At 36.1% G+C, this 14657-nt stretch overlaps 1 protein-coding gene across 3 annotated transcripts in view; it reads right to left on the bottom strand.

Moving 5' to 3' along the window:
- Positions 1–14657, bottom strand: part of tpk1 (thiamin pyrophosphokinase 1) — a 72228-nt gene that overhangs the window by 31367 nt on the left and 26204 nt on the right. For 2 of the 3 annotated variants that reach the window (XM_023326596.1, XM_023326597.1), the window contains exons 5-6: positions 5651–5723; positions 3590–3685 (exon numbers count right to left, since the gene is read on the bottom strand). In XM_023326596.1, the coding sequence (XP_023182364.1) occupies positions 3590–3685; positions 5651–5723 (169 nt within the window). Of the gene's footprint in view, positions 1–3589; positions 3686–5650; positions 6008–14657 lie in introns of those variants that run through there. The other variant, XM_014470347.2, reaches the window with a different exon arrangement.

Raw genomic sequence — 14657 nt, 5'->3', positions numbered from 1 at the left:
TCTGGTCTGCAATTCCAGCTGCATGTTTCCAAGCACTTGTGGTCCAAGAATTTCGTCCAATAGACTTATGTAATGTAAATGACAAAACGATCGCTAAACCAAAGCTGGTGGTTGTGTGATTATCTCAAAGTAAGATCAGAAAGTGGTTACTTCCTGAACTTCTAGGAATTTATGATTGGGGTCACAATAATTTTGTAATTAGCGATTGTTGTGTTTGGCTTTGGGTCTAATGCAGAATGAATGACAGCTGAGAATAAAACAATATATTTTTGCCTCAGAAAAGCTGAGTTCATTTATCATTTCTTGTGTTGAATAAGAGCTGAATGTTGGTGGGAGGGTTTGAAAAAATAATTTCAATTTCCATTATTTTTAATGGTAAATTAAAATTTTTAAGATACAAGATACTGAATTAAATTTGCATTGAGAGTTAGCAACCAACCAGTGTGCATATATTATGGGTACTTTCAGCAAAACAAAATCACAAAGTCACCAATAAAATCTATTGGTTTCTTGAATATATGAAGGAGTTCACTCCAATTGTCTCCATGTTCTCCAAGCTCTACAGTAAATGTGTGATGCTATTGTGTCATTATGGACGAAAATCAGTTGAATGTATATTGTCGATGCAATATTTGTGCGTGCAATATTGATATTACAAGACCCTTTGGGATGAAATGCCTACTGTGCTGAAAGAATGACATGTGAGAAAGACATTGGTGAGAAAAAGATGAATTTATCATCACTGTTACCATCATAATTTCCTAATATTGTGCAGTCCTAATTTAGATCCTGCAAAGCTCACAGCAATTTACAAACCCCTAAGCACCAAAACCTTTAGGGGAGTGCCAGTTAAACAGGAGTAAATAGGGTTTACTGTTTAATTTTAGCCTTATTTAAAATAGATGTAAAGTTGCTCAACAAAAATTCACAGCTATGAGAGGAAAGCTAAAAACACAGCTTAGCTCATGCGAGACAGAATGACAATGAAAGGTTACAAGGGAGAAAGACATTGTGCATTGGGCTTCAAGCTTCAACAATTTGCTCAATCTTCACTTTACTTGCATTTTACTGGTGTTTGGAAACAACACGGGGGACAGTGGCTCAGTAGAGTTGTTGTCTTGCAATCTAAAAGCTGTGAGCTCCAATCCAGCTTTTCCCAGTTCTATGTTGATGTGCCCCTGGACAAGGCACTAAACACTAAATTGCGTACTGATGGGGGTATAAGAATAGATGCACATTAGTGAGTGCAACTGGGTGGCCCTAATGTAAGGTGCTTTGAGTGAAGAGAAAAGCACAAAATACATTTTCCTTTCTTATCATTTATAGTGGGCATTATTTAAAAATATGAGCTTTATTTTTTGTTTATTTCTTCTTTGTATTTGTTCACTAAATCAACCACAAACCAGGGCAAGAAAGGCATTTATGAGAGAACAAAGAACACTTCAACAGGCAGGGTGTACAGAATCAGCTTTTCTCCATTTTGCTTGGCTGAAGGAGTCGGATCAAGCAGAAAGAGGCCTGTGAGATCAACGGAGAGAATCGTTGGAAAATGATGAACAGATCATAGCAGAGCAGAAAATTAAAACACAGGGTGCTGCCTCACTGTAAGCATAGACACAAAAAAACAGCCATTTCCAAAGCACATGCACGGTATTAAGGAGATAAGTACCTGCAGCCAGGGTACACACATTCCAAAGAAAAAGCACCTAAATCCACTATAATCCTCTGACACGATTCCCGGGGATTTTAAAATCCTATTATTTCACTGAAATATTTCATTCTCTTAAAAGGGCTAAGTGGATTGAAATTCGCAAAGGTGAACAGAAAGGGAATATGACAATGCATTCTCTTAAATTCTTAGAGAAGTTTAGCTGTTCTAGTCCTATTTTGGGTACTAGAGAGAGCCAGAGTTCAAGTATGAGTAATAAAGGGTAAGAAGGAAAAATATTTATGACAAAAACAGAACTCTCAGCAGCAAATGATAACAAAGAAAGCATTTGGCCAGGTTCCTATCTTTTGCAAACAGTTAGACTAAAAAAACACCCAGCAACAGGAAAAAAAAAAATATTAGTCAAACTAAGAAAAAACCCTAAAACACACACGCACACGCACACGCACACACCCACACACACACACACACACACACACACACACACACACACACACACACACACACACACACACACACACACACACACACACACACACACACACACACACACACACACACACAGGGGAAGGACAAATCTAGCAGAAACAATGTAAAAGCACACAGCGTCAAATGTTTGCGTGCATCAAAGTGTCTTTCCCTTTGTCTTTCATTAGCTTAGAAATGTGAAGTGATTGGGACACTCTGCAGTGATTGAGGTAACACTCAACATGGTGCTTATTGTGATAAGGGAGAAAGTTCAAAGAGGACGTATAATAAAAGACAGGAGAAAAAAGTGGGGGACATAAGACAACAAGACATAAGACATCTTATGCCTGATCACTGTGTGAATATACATCTGACTGGACACAAGACTGTTGTCTTGTAGCTTACGGCAGTATTGCACATATCAGGCAGGAAAAAAAAAACAACAGAATATGTCAAATATTGTATTTTAGAAGAGTCAAAAGCCTCATTGGATTTTATATGTAGGTGTAAGTGTACCTAATGTTGTTTTAATGATATTTCTCAAACCGTATTTCTCCAGTAAATGTTGAGCGACCTCTGGTATTTTTTTTTTCTTCCAAAAGAGACAAGTTTTTTTTATTACCCATACACCCACATATCCCAGCAGGAATTTGCCATTGGTAAAACACAGTCCAGCGCTACTGACCTCTGAACATTTTTTCTTTAGCACAACATGACTGAAAGCGTTACTTCAGGGCACTAAATATTCAGACAGAAAGAAGGACAGCATAGCCTACTTGTTTTAACCAAGGATTCATGGTATTGGATCAATAACTACATCGATGCAACATAGGAACATTTTCGATATATTAAGCAGTAAATATTCAACTTCCCCGCTAAACTGAAAGAGCCCTGATTATGGTCAAGAAATCAACGACCATTAAATGTCCATACAATTTAAATTTGATGTTTTAGCAATTAATCTTTGTAAGACTTAAAACTATAAATTAATGATCTAAAAAGAGTATATAGAGCTATGCTATTCTAAAATAAACATACTGGTTTTGACATTGAGAGCGCATGACGGGCAGAGCAGAACCCACTCATGGCCCCTCATACTTGTTTTAGGAACACAGAAAACAGATCTTCTCAAGTTGTTGGATCAAGATGGTGGAATAAACTCCCACACCACTTGTGATTGTTGGACTCTACTGATGCTTTTAAAAAACAACTTAAGACATTCTAAAAAAATAAAATAAAACGTATTTTAGTTTCACAGCCTCGTGAGCTGCTATTTTTTTATTATTATTATTTTCTATAACTAAGTAATGGGAATCCTCACATCAAGGTATCCAGTCAAATAAAGTGTAAATAAGACAAATTGGAGAAATTTCTTTTAAAAAAACACTGTTGTCCTTTAGAAGCTGAAGCATGATGAAAAGCATGCCTGAAATTGAGCAGAGTGTAGTTTACCTGCAGCTTCCGTGTCTGTATCTCTTCCAGCATTTTTACAAGACATTTGGTGTAGTCAGTTAGATCTTGGTCAGCTGTTTCTATGAGCTTGCACCCCTATAGACACAATGACAAATTAAAACACACACACAAGAGCAACAAAACATGATTCAATATTTGTACTACAACACAGATAGTAAAGGGAAAACCAAGGGAGAGATAAGGAAAAGCAGAACAAAGGAAAGAAAACAGAAAGGGAAGAAGACATGGAGAGAGGTATAAATCAGTGTTTTAGTGCTGTCTAGCTTCCCGCGGGTTGTGTTGTTGAATAATGTAGAGGTTCCAGTCAGTGGCCTTAAACTACAACATCTAGGTAAACAACCAGGCTCTGGCTTTTTCCCATTCCATCTCTTCTTCTCTCCACAGAGTCACTTTGCTTCCAAAATGCGGCGTCTTCCTCATATCACTGGCACACACATACAACATCGAGTTCACACAAAACTTGCTCGCCGCACTCCGTTTGATCACATCCATCCAACCTTCACTACCCTCCTCCTTCCATCACTTTTCCATCCCTGCTTTCTCATTGTCTCCCCCTCCCTGGTGGCTGCCTTTCTGTTCTCTCTCTTTTCCATTTATGCAGAATTATTCACCGTTTGCAGCAAATCTCTGAAGGAATGCCTCAAACTTTTCAATTGTTCTGCTTCAAAAGCATTACCATAACAGTCTGTTCTCTCTCTCAAAAAAAGGCATTGCTCTTTTTTTTTTTTTACACAACCTGTGTGATATTTCTGAAAACAGTCTACTACTAGTGATTGAGGCAGAGGAGGAGAGAAAGAGTGACAAAGCTGAAGAAATCCCAAAGTCTGTCATCTGGGGGTGTGTGTGCAAGTTGTGAGCATGTGTAAGCGGGTGCGTGCATGCATATTTAAGTTTTAGATCTGCACCAGTAATGCATAGAGTGACACAGCACAAAGACCACACAGACTTTGTATTTCTTTTTCTCGGAGGCAAGCGTATATGCTTGACTGATTTCCCCTGTATTAATAATTTATTGAATCGAGCCTGTAGTTTGACATTCCACTGACTAAAAACAATGGGAAGACCACCTCAAAGATTAATTTGCATTTTCTTTTTTAACCTTGGATACTTTTTGTCTCCACAGTATAGGACAGAAGGCAGTGAAGACTAAGATGTAGAATCTAACTAGTGGATCCCTCGGAAAATTTTTTGTTCCTGTTATGTTTAATTCATAATAAAAATTAAAAATTAAAAAAACTGACCACAAAAGATGAAGATGGCTGCTGTAGGTATTTTCAGACTAATTAAAATGACCTTACAAGTCAAGTATCTGCACAGTAAATTTACACTGCTACATTGTCGTAATTGTATTATTACAATGTAAGTTATTTAATACTTTTACATTAGCTCACAAAAAAAGTGAGCTAAAATTCTAGGTTAGTGGTCTTAAATTAAAAATGAAGGTTACAGTAAATTCTCTCCAAAATATTAGTATTTTTTTCTCTCTTTTTGTTTGATTTAGGACAAGAAAGAAATTTTGCTAAATTATAACAGATGCTAACCCCACCCCAACACACTTAGTGTAAGTAGCTAAAAGGACAGATTGCTGAGTCAGTAATGAAATGTAAAAGCTCTTGTCTGTGCAAATCTTCAGTTAGAATCTGTACGTTTGAATCAGCTACTTAAACTTATATGGACAAAGATAAATTTGGTGGCACAATTGGTAAGATTGGTAAAACGTTAAAAAAAATAAAAAATGGTGCTCAAATTAAAAGTTAATTTTTTTTCAAAAGATTTCAGACAATATAAGAATATGCTATTGCAATGAAATATACATTTATTTTAAAGTACATTTTTACCATGTGTGCCAAAATATGTGGCCAGCATTGTGTTTGGAGTTAATAAAAAGTAGCAATGTGAATGTTTTTCAGACCTCAGAAACTATATTTAAAAGGAAACAACAATATTGGGGATCTTTTATCCTGAGTCCGGCTGCATGACTGCTTAAAGTTACATTGCTTCTGCGTGTACAACTGTGTGCAAAAGTTTTGATCCACTCACCTTGTCTGCATAGAAAGCTTTAACCTCTGGTGTAATGGAATCAAAATCCCCACTGATGTAGTCAGGAAGAAAGCTGGACGTAAGGACAGAAAGAGATGGTGAGTGACAGAGGAAGAGGGTTAAGATTGAGAAAGAGTGCAAGTCAGAGATATAAGGGAAAAGGGGAGAGACAACATTGGGGCATGTGTCAGTTCTTTGATCTGTGCAGCGAGGGAGAAGAGTGACGCCGCCGGGGGAAGATGCTGAGACATGGAAACTGACAGGGTGATTCTCTGTGGCGCTGAGCCTGGCCCTGTCAAGCTCACAGGGCTTGCGGCAGATGTAAAGATTGATGGAAAAGCACACCAAAGCAAACATGGCAGCTTCCAGAAGCAAAAGTTTATGTTTATGCTCCTATAATTAGGTACATAGGGCCTGAAAACCTCAAACAGATCAACACTGCAGAGTAATTACAGGCTTGGGGGTAAATTTGCTCATTAGTCACAAACACTGTAATAAATAGACATGTGTCTATTGCGGTCTGTCTCTCACACATAGAAGCATAGCATGGCATACCTGGGATAAACAAGGTTAAACGAGTTTCATTAGAATTTTTCTTTTCCATTCATACAAGTATTCTTAAGTATTGTTTTGACAATGATAGGTGATACTGTTGGAGTTCTTCGTTTATAAATATTTCAGTGAACACATGAATGATAGGAAGCAATGCAAAATGTTTACTGTATGTTTTTCAAAGCTACATATGTGGACTAATGATTGGGTTTGTCACTTATGAGTTTTGACAAAACATGGGAAAAAAGAGAACTTCTCTGGACAGGTCTTTAAAAAAAACAAAAAACTTTTTCTGGGCATTTAATTTCTCTTTCACATAAGTTTAAATTCCAACCATATTATTGAAATGTGTCCACAATTAAAGCAAAAATAACTGCAATATGTTTGTTAAACCTTGATGAAACTTCCATTTCTCGTCTGTGTAAATCTTAGTATTTCAGTAATTAAGCTCAAAATGAAGATACAGCAAGCATCACAGGTAGGAAAACCTGTACCGAAAATTCATCATTTTGACTTACAAAAACTTGTTTTCACAAGGCAGGCTCATCAGTCACACATTCACATATTTACATCCAACAAAAGCCATCTTTATTTATGAAGTTAAAATAGAGAACTGAGAGACTGGACAGAACAATAAATAATAGGGCAAGAAAATCAACCCAGTCACAATGTATTAAGTAATTAATGAATAAAAGTCTGACAAACACAACCAAAAAGTTAAAAGTTATTCAAAATAAAGTAAAATTACTCATAGCCAGAGATGAGTGGTTGATATTTTTAGATCCAACAATAAAATTTGTAGATTGCTTAAAACAAATATCTACAAATTAAATATATATATTTCCTATAGAATAGGAAACTTCCAGAACAACAAATAAGCTTGCAGTCTGGTCGCAAAGAGTTGCAGTGGACAAACACAAAAAAATAAGGAAAAGTAGTTGAATTATTGTAATAAAAACAATTTATAAAGTTCTTTTAAAATACCAAACCAAATGTATTGCTTTGATTATATTGACTTCAAAAACTTCCATGAAAAAAGATAGGATGGAAGGTAGTAAAATCAGCACAAAGATAAAACTTAAAGCATCACAGTGAGAGATACAATAAGTTGCCAGTTCAATTCAGAATGAGAAATTGGATGATGCATCACTGATGAGGCAATCAGTGATGTGTGTATAAAAGTCATTGCAGTAATAGTACAGTACAGTAATAGGGCCTGTACCTATTACTGCTAGCTCTATTTGAAAGTAGAGCTAGCAACGTTCATGTCGCAACTACAATTTTACAACTGTAATTGTAAAGTTGGGTAAGATAGTCATTAAAATTATCTGTTTCCTAAGTTTATGTGTTTAAATAGCAAATAATGCTTAAAGTGGACAATAAATATAAAAGCTTTTCAGGACCGGCAATTAACTGCAATGAAAACTGTCCTAAAGATTTTCAGACAGTTTTATAATTTACATATATGTAGAAAGCAATCAACCTACCTGTAACTCTTTAAGAGTTATTGTTCGTTATTAAATTGCCAAAGAAGGAAAAACCAAAGTGATCTTTGCTTTGAGATTTCCAGGATAAAGGAATTCATATGTTCAGTCAATTCTATTAGTAAGAAGAATCAAAATTGGAGGATACTCCTCGCAGCAGAATATTATGTCAAAAAAGAGAGATAGGCCTCTGTTTATTACATTTATGTTTGTGCATTTATGGTTATGGGGTAAGAGCATGCAGGGCTACAGTTGCTGCTATCTGAAGGCATTAACAGGTCTGACATTATGATTTTACGGTTGGCTGGGTATCCTGTTTGTGTGCGTTTGTTTGTGAGTGCTTCACAGCAAGCCGCAAAAGCTATGTTCCGCTCGGTTGAAGAAAGAGATACATGAGGATTATTCTCTACCTCCCTTATTCTGCATTCCCATTTGCTCCAACAAGATACACCAAGACAAACACAACCAGAACTGCATGTAATCAGCTGCCACACATGTGCACAAAATAAACCCACTCAAAAAATAAAATCATGCTTAAAGATACAACTCCACCAAAATTGAAGCAACGCATGATGCAGCTGCAAATCTCTCTCACACATTGGCTCATTTAAAGAGAATGTGATCACACACACTTATTTAATATGCACAAATAGCAGCAAATATGTAGATACGCAGACGGGCAGTTTTTCTGACTTGTTTTATTAAATAGAGTGCCACAACTGCATCTTCATTCAGAAATAACCTTCATGTGACTGATGGGAAGAGATGTGTCACTGGGTTTGATCAAAGCTATGCACAAGCACACAGGAACGAAACACAACACACTCATATCGCACAGACCTCTTTGTGACCTGCGTGCATGCCACATTCGGCTGCCAGTAATTGACCAGGCGAGATTCGAAATTCTGCATTTGTGTCAGTGTGTTTGGGCGTAAAAGCTGTTTGCGTATGTGTTTGTGTGTATGCATCTTGTGTAGCTGACAGTCTTCACTTTCACATTAATATTAACTGACAGTTTAATTTGGATGGGAAATAGAGCATTTTACTAGCAGTTTGTCTGAGCACCGGTGGCGGGGATGGCAGTGTGACCTTTGTCTGTCTTTGCCTGTGTATGTACGCGAGTGTGTGTCTATTTGTCTATCAGTCTGCATTTGTCCATTTCTTCCCCTGCGTCTTCCTTGTTAACTTTTTCCCTCATTTTCCCTAAAACAAAACTTCCTCATCTTTCAAAGTTTTCTTTCATTCCATCCTCCACTCTCTCCCAATGATTGAACTATTTTTGTCTAATAACTAATTTTCTCATATCTCCGAACATTAGTGAAACTGCAAAAACAGGGTATCTTAACAAGACACGACTTAAGAGACTTTTAACCAAACATTAATGGGGATGTTTGAACTTGTCTGTACATGTCTTTGATCCTGCATGGATTACCAAAAATCCATAACAAATTTAAAGTTGCACACCATGTTTTTGTATTTGCTAAATCAATAAAGTTGTACTTTGTAAAATCAGACCACCAAAATCCAAATTCACTGTTAAAAGCCCCAAAATATTAAAGGTATTTATCCCAATGAAAAGTATATGCAATCCTCTGGTTCAAACTGTATGGCCACATAATTTAAATATAGTCTGTCATTTTTTTCAAGTATTATGTGAAAAACACTTCATTCGTAATGTCCTTTCCAATAATGGAAAAAATATGTCTGATTACATCTCTCCTATCACTCCATTTTCACCAATCAAAAGAGAAAAGACAATGAAGTGGTAGATGAAGCACTTTGAAAACCATAATTACAGCTCATACACAAAACAATCCTAAACCAATGCAGTTGGACAAATTTAGCTCTCTGGCTCAGATAAATTGCTGTGAACTCCAGGCATGAAGGCAAATTAGAAATAATAATGTACTTTCCCTACTATTGCACAACATTTTTAGTCTTGCAAGTAATGTTTTTTTAATATGGTAGCATATCACATTGCTTTTCCAAATACCTGCCTGTTCCTAACATCTTAGTCAGGTAGTGAGAGTTGAGGCATAAATGTTAGAATGGAAACAGCCATCTTTCGGTTCCTCCAGAGGAATGCCCTATTCTTGTCTCTCAGAGGAGATATAAATGGATGGAAATATACTCCACAATGACGGAAAGATTTTAAGGTTTTGAGAGCAAAGAGGAAGTAGGAAGCAGAAGTTTCCCTAATGAACAGCACCAGTGGGTAAAAAAGAACCTCCAAATGGTCACTCAATTCTGATTGAAAGGATTGTATGCCAGTGAAAAAAAGTATCTTATTTTTAAGTCTTTTTCAAACATCAGTTAAACAGAGAGATTCAAACGGAGCTGTACCCAGTAATCAACCTGGGAATCTGATCCCTTGAAATTAACACATAAATGCCATTTCACTTCTTTTGGTATATAGATGAACTGTCCTGTTCTGGCTCTGTACATGATAGTGATGGTCAACAAAGCTGCTAAATTCCAACCTCACATTATACTTATAAGCTTTATATGCTTATTGAAGCTTCTGAACAGATATTAAAGGTACATAACTCAGTTTTTGTTTGACTATAGTGTAAATTGTTTACAAGTAAAAAGTAGACAGAGTGCTTTCTGTTACATCATCAAGTCCATTTACAATTTTTGGAGCTTCCCTATGTATCCTCCTCTGTACAACATACTCTTCCAATAAAGATGTTGTGTCTTCTTTGATAGTCATCCAATCCTACAGTCTTACAGTTGTTATTTTGGGATTCAAAAACATAATCTGAAACTGAAAGAAGTTGGATCGTGAAATTTTAATCTTTCGTTTGTCCCTGTGCTGAGAAGCTTTTAACTTACCTCCCTCAGGAGAGTTATTCACTTATTTTCAAAACTAGGATTACTTTAACTGCTGAGCTACTGACCACTCAAGTACCCCACACAACTCCACTTTAAAAAAAAACAACAAACAGAACTCTTTCTGATGCCCGCCTTCAGGACTCATTGTTCTTATGTTTGTTTTTAGTCCAAGAATAAATAATTTAACATTCACATAGATGCTAGTATTCATGTGTGTTCATGGTACATTATTAGATTGGACTTTGGCAGAGACGATTCATTTGGCAGAACTCATAATTCGTTAGATATTTCTTCTAATTAGCCCCAGCAGTGTTTCATCATAAGGCTTTCCCTCCAACACTGCCTTGGTAATCAAATAGATAAGAGGAGGTGTGGCGTCACTCTTTGTTTTGCTTGCTTTATGGAATCTAATAACCACACACAGTCAATATATTCCCCTCTTAACAGTTACATCTCATATATCATGTTCTTTAGGTGCATCCGTTAGTCATAATTTGGAAAAGAAGAGTTATAATTGTGTTTTAGATTTTGTGCACTAGTAATTTTAACACAGAAAATGAAACAAAAGGATAGCACAACACATGATGTTAAAATGTAAGTACAAACACTCACTGTAAATAGGGACCATAGATCGCAATCCTCTTTAAACAAGACAAAATTACATTGATACAGAGTAAATGTTCAAGAGACTAATACTACTTTGACACAACAAGGTACAGTATTTTACTTGAGTTTTCAGTAGGAAGCAAAATGTCACAATAATATTATTTTTAGATAATACCTCATCTAAGGGACCAACTGAACCAATAAGGTAGAACGTACAATGATGAATGTGAAAAATTGCAGCCAGTTGATGGATCAGTGACAAGCATCAACTACAGTTGTACAACACCTTCTATGGAGCAGAACTCATGCTGACAAACTTAGTTTTTATTAAGTCATTCATAATAGTCGGGAGACATTTTACTGCATAAATCCTATATCTAATTTGTGCAGACGGATCAAATGTTGCGAGTTTGAACAATGCACAAGGGAGTTTAACTATGAGTGTAGAATTAGAGATTGATTTTTCTTACTGTTGGTAATTATAATTGACGTTTGTGGCGCTTAATGGGTATGATCGCTCTAGAAAGGTACTTACTAAGCCCTTTCGTAAATGTATGCAGTTCAAAAACATGTTATTCTTGGAACTTGTAAGTTACTACGCATTAGTATGTGCATCGAATAGTTTTTACCTCAATTCTGGTGAAAAATGTGTATCTTATTTCATTGCAGCCTTATCCAAGGTGCACAGACAGAAACCTGATCTTGCCTATTTCAAAGGGTTACTGTCTTGAAGGAGGATGACCTTGTATAATTATTCCAATACAATTTCATAATTCTTATGCCCATCTAAAACAACAGTTTACAACCCAGCAAGCAGGGTTCTTTCAAAACTTCAGTCATCACCACACAATGTTTACAGTTCCCTGCATAATAGGTAAACAAAGAAAGTATATTTGTCATTCAACACATGTATGGCAAATGCGGTGCAAAGACAAACCAAAAGCAAGTCAGTCTGAGATTTTTCTTCAGCTCTAACTCTCATGAAATAAGAAGCCTTGGGCTTGACAACTTCATTTGCTAAGGCTGACAGCATTATCTGCTCCAAGCCCCGATACATACACAATAATATGCTGACACAACTGTGCTCAGAAAGCCTCTTCCTCTCATACTCGCGCTTAGTCAAATACTGACACAATCATATTCGCTTATGTTTGCAACTCCGTCAAACTGCACACACACGCCCACAGCTGGAAATGCTATAAACTCTGCCCACACACAATTACCTCCTCTGACATCCAGGAAAGATCTCCTCCATGCTCATCCATCTTTTGACTTATATCCTCAGAAGATTAGATAAAGTGCACAAATTAGGCAAAATACTATTTTCATTTGAAGCTCGGATAATACTCAGTGACATTTACAAGAGTGCTTGAGGATGCAGCTCTAATGAAAAAGTTATGAGCTTCAATAAAAGCAAATTTAGCTCAGGTTCGGTACATGCAGTTAGCTTTACATTTCTGTCACACAGTCATTTTGCTAAAAAAGTGAAAATAATTGAAGAGATTTATTTAAAAAAAAAAAAATGTGCATGGCATAGATTGCTGTTATTTTCAATTTTGCCAACGCATACCAATTCATAAAGTTACAATTATATTCCCATTTTAAAAGGTGGATCCGTTTCCAATACTAGATTAGAGTGCTGAAAATTTTTCCAGTTTGCTTTCATAAAAGAAAATCACATACTCCAATACTTTGAGGGAACTTACAACTTGAAGAAATAAGTTATTTAGAAAAGAAGCACATCTTTAAGTAGACATGAAAAAAAATAAAAATGAAAAACATCTTGGCTGAGTAAATACTCAAGAACAGAATTGTGCAGCACCTAAACAAGGTTAAAAACAGCAACAACTTGAGAAGAAGGCAAAAGTGTCAACAGGAAAACCACTAATCCATAATCTCAATTGCATAGTATGAGTATGTTTTATCCTTTATATATACACTGAGCCAGGCTTCTTAAATAATAAGTGGGGTGCGGTCTTTATCTGGTTCAAAAATATGCCATATTTTTTTAACACCACCGCAATGTGAAGTGGAATCATTGTCACTTGACTCATCGTGAAAGCAGAAAGCCTTAGCCTACAGCACACCCTCCACTCTACATCCCTAATGTCTACCATTAATGTTGTTTTGACAGAACATTACGCGGCACCTTTCTTTTAACAGCGGGATGCCGTCCACCCACTCTGTTATGGTGACAGCAGAAGATTCTGTGGAGACTGAGCAAGAATTTTTATTATTATTATTATTATCCTCATTTTTTTGTTCCAACTTGAATATCCACAAATAGACAACCATGGGGTCAAATACGCAAATATCCACACTTCACTAAAAAAGGCCATTACTATTTTCCCCATAAGGCTTTCCGTCATTTGCTTCTTTTAAAGGAAGGTTAAAAAGTATGTAATGCAGTAAATTTGTATTTGGTTGTAAAAAAAAAAACAAAACTACTCCTATTTTCTCCTCTTATGGAAATAACTTACAGCACACAGACTTCTTTATAAAGTTGGGACTTATAGAGAGGTAAAACTGATGTGAAAAGCTCTGCAGCTATATTTCTACAAATACCTAATATGTAGGTAAAAATGTTGAAGACGCAATCTCTAAATGCTGTGACCCTTTTTGTTTAGCTCACCTAAAGTACATGCAGATATATACGGACTTAAATTATGCATCAAAACAGTCATTTCATAGTAAAATACCCAGAAATATATTACAATGGTCTTTCAGGTAATTAAAGTGGACCTCTCTTTAAGATTAGCACAAGGCACAAAGTGATTTCTGACCAGTAACTTCACATAATTGCACCTCTAATGATCTTAAATTGGGTCTCTTGATTGAGAGGTAAAAAGTGCACACTACTGTGGTGATTTCCACTATCGCTTCACAGCATCAAAAATTCCAGTTCAAATCTCAGCTGAAGCCTTTTTTTCCAGTGGATGTTGTCAGTTCTCCCCAAGCAAGTCCCGATCTTCTCTAGGAAACATGGCTTTTTTGTACAATCCCTAAATACAAGACCCTAAATATTAAATGTATTGGTGATTTCTAAGAATACAGTTGGGAGTTTGTTTCAAATTTAAAGGCAAATTTTCATCACCAGAAATCCCGTTTTTTCACCGAAGGCATTCACAATATCCAGGGTATGCATTCTAATTGTCAGGATCCTGAATCACAATGGCATTGTCTATTTGACAGGGATCTATACAGTGATTGGATTATCAAAAATAAAAACACTTTGAAATAAAAACATATTAATTGCTATTCACATAAACCACAATCCCCAAATCTGGTTGTTGACTAAAAATGAAAATGAAAAGATTGAAAAATGTTGGTTAAGCTTTGGCTGATAACTAATAATAAAGCCGTTGCTATCATCTTAACAAGAGTCATTTTCTGCCTCAAACTGCTCAAATATAATCGTCATTCAAAACAATTGGCCGTAATCCCTAGCTGAAAAAGCCTTTTCTCAGTTTTATAATACGCAATTATACTTTGCGTGGTTAGAACACAATTATTATAGAAAGCAATTGTCT

This window comes from Xiphophorus maculatus, chromosome 21 (assembly GCF_002775205.1).
Source record: "Xiphophorus maculatus strain JP 163 A chromosome 21, X_maculatus-5.0-male, whole genome shotgun sequence".
Lineage (NCBI taxonomy): Eukaryota > Metazoa > Chordata > Actinopteri > Cyprinodontiformes > Poeciliidae > Xiphophorus > Xiphophorus maculatus.
Note: the sequence above shows the minus strand (reverse complement) of the source record. Positions and strands in the feature narration are given on the sequence as shown.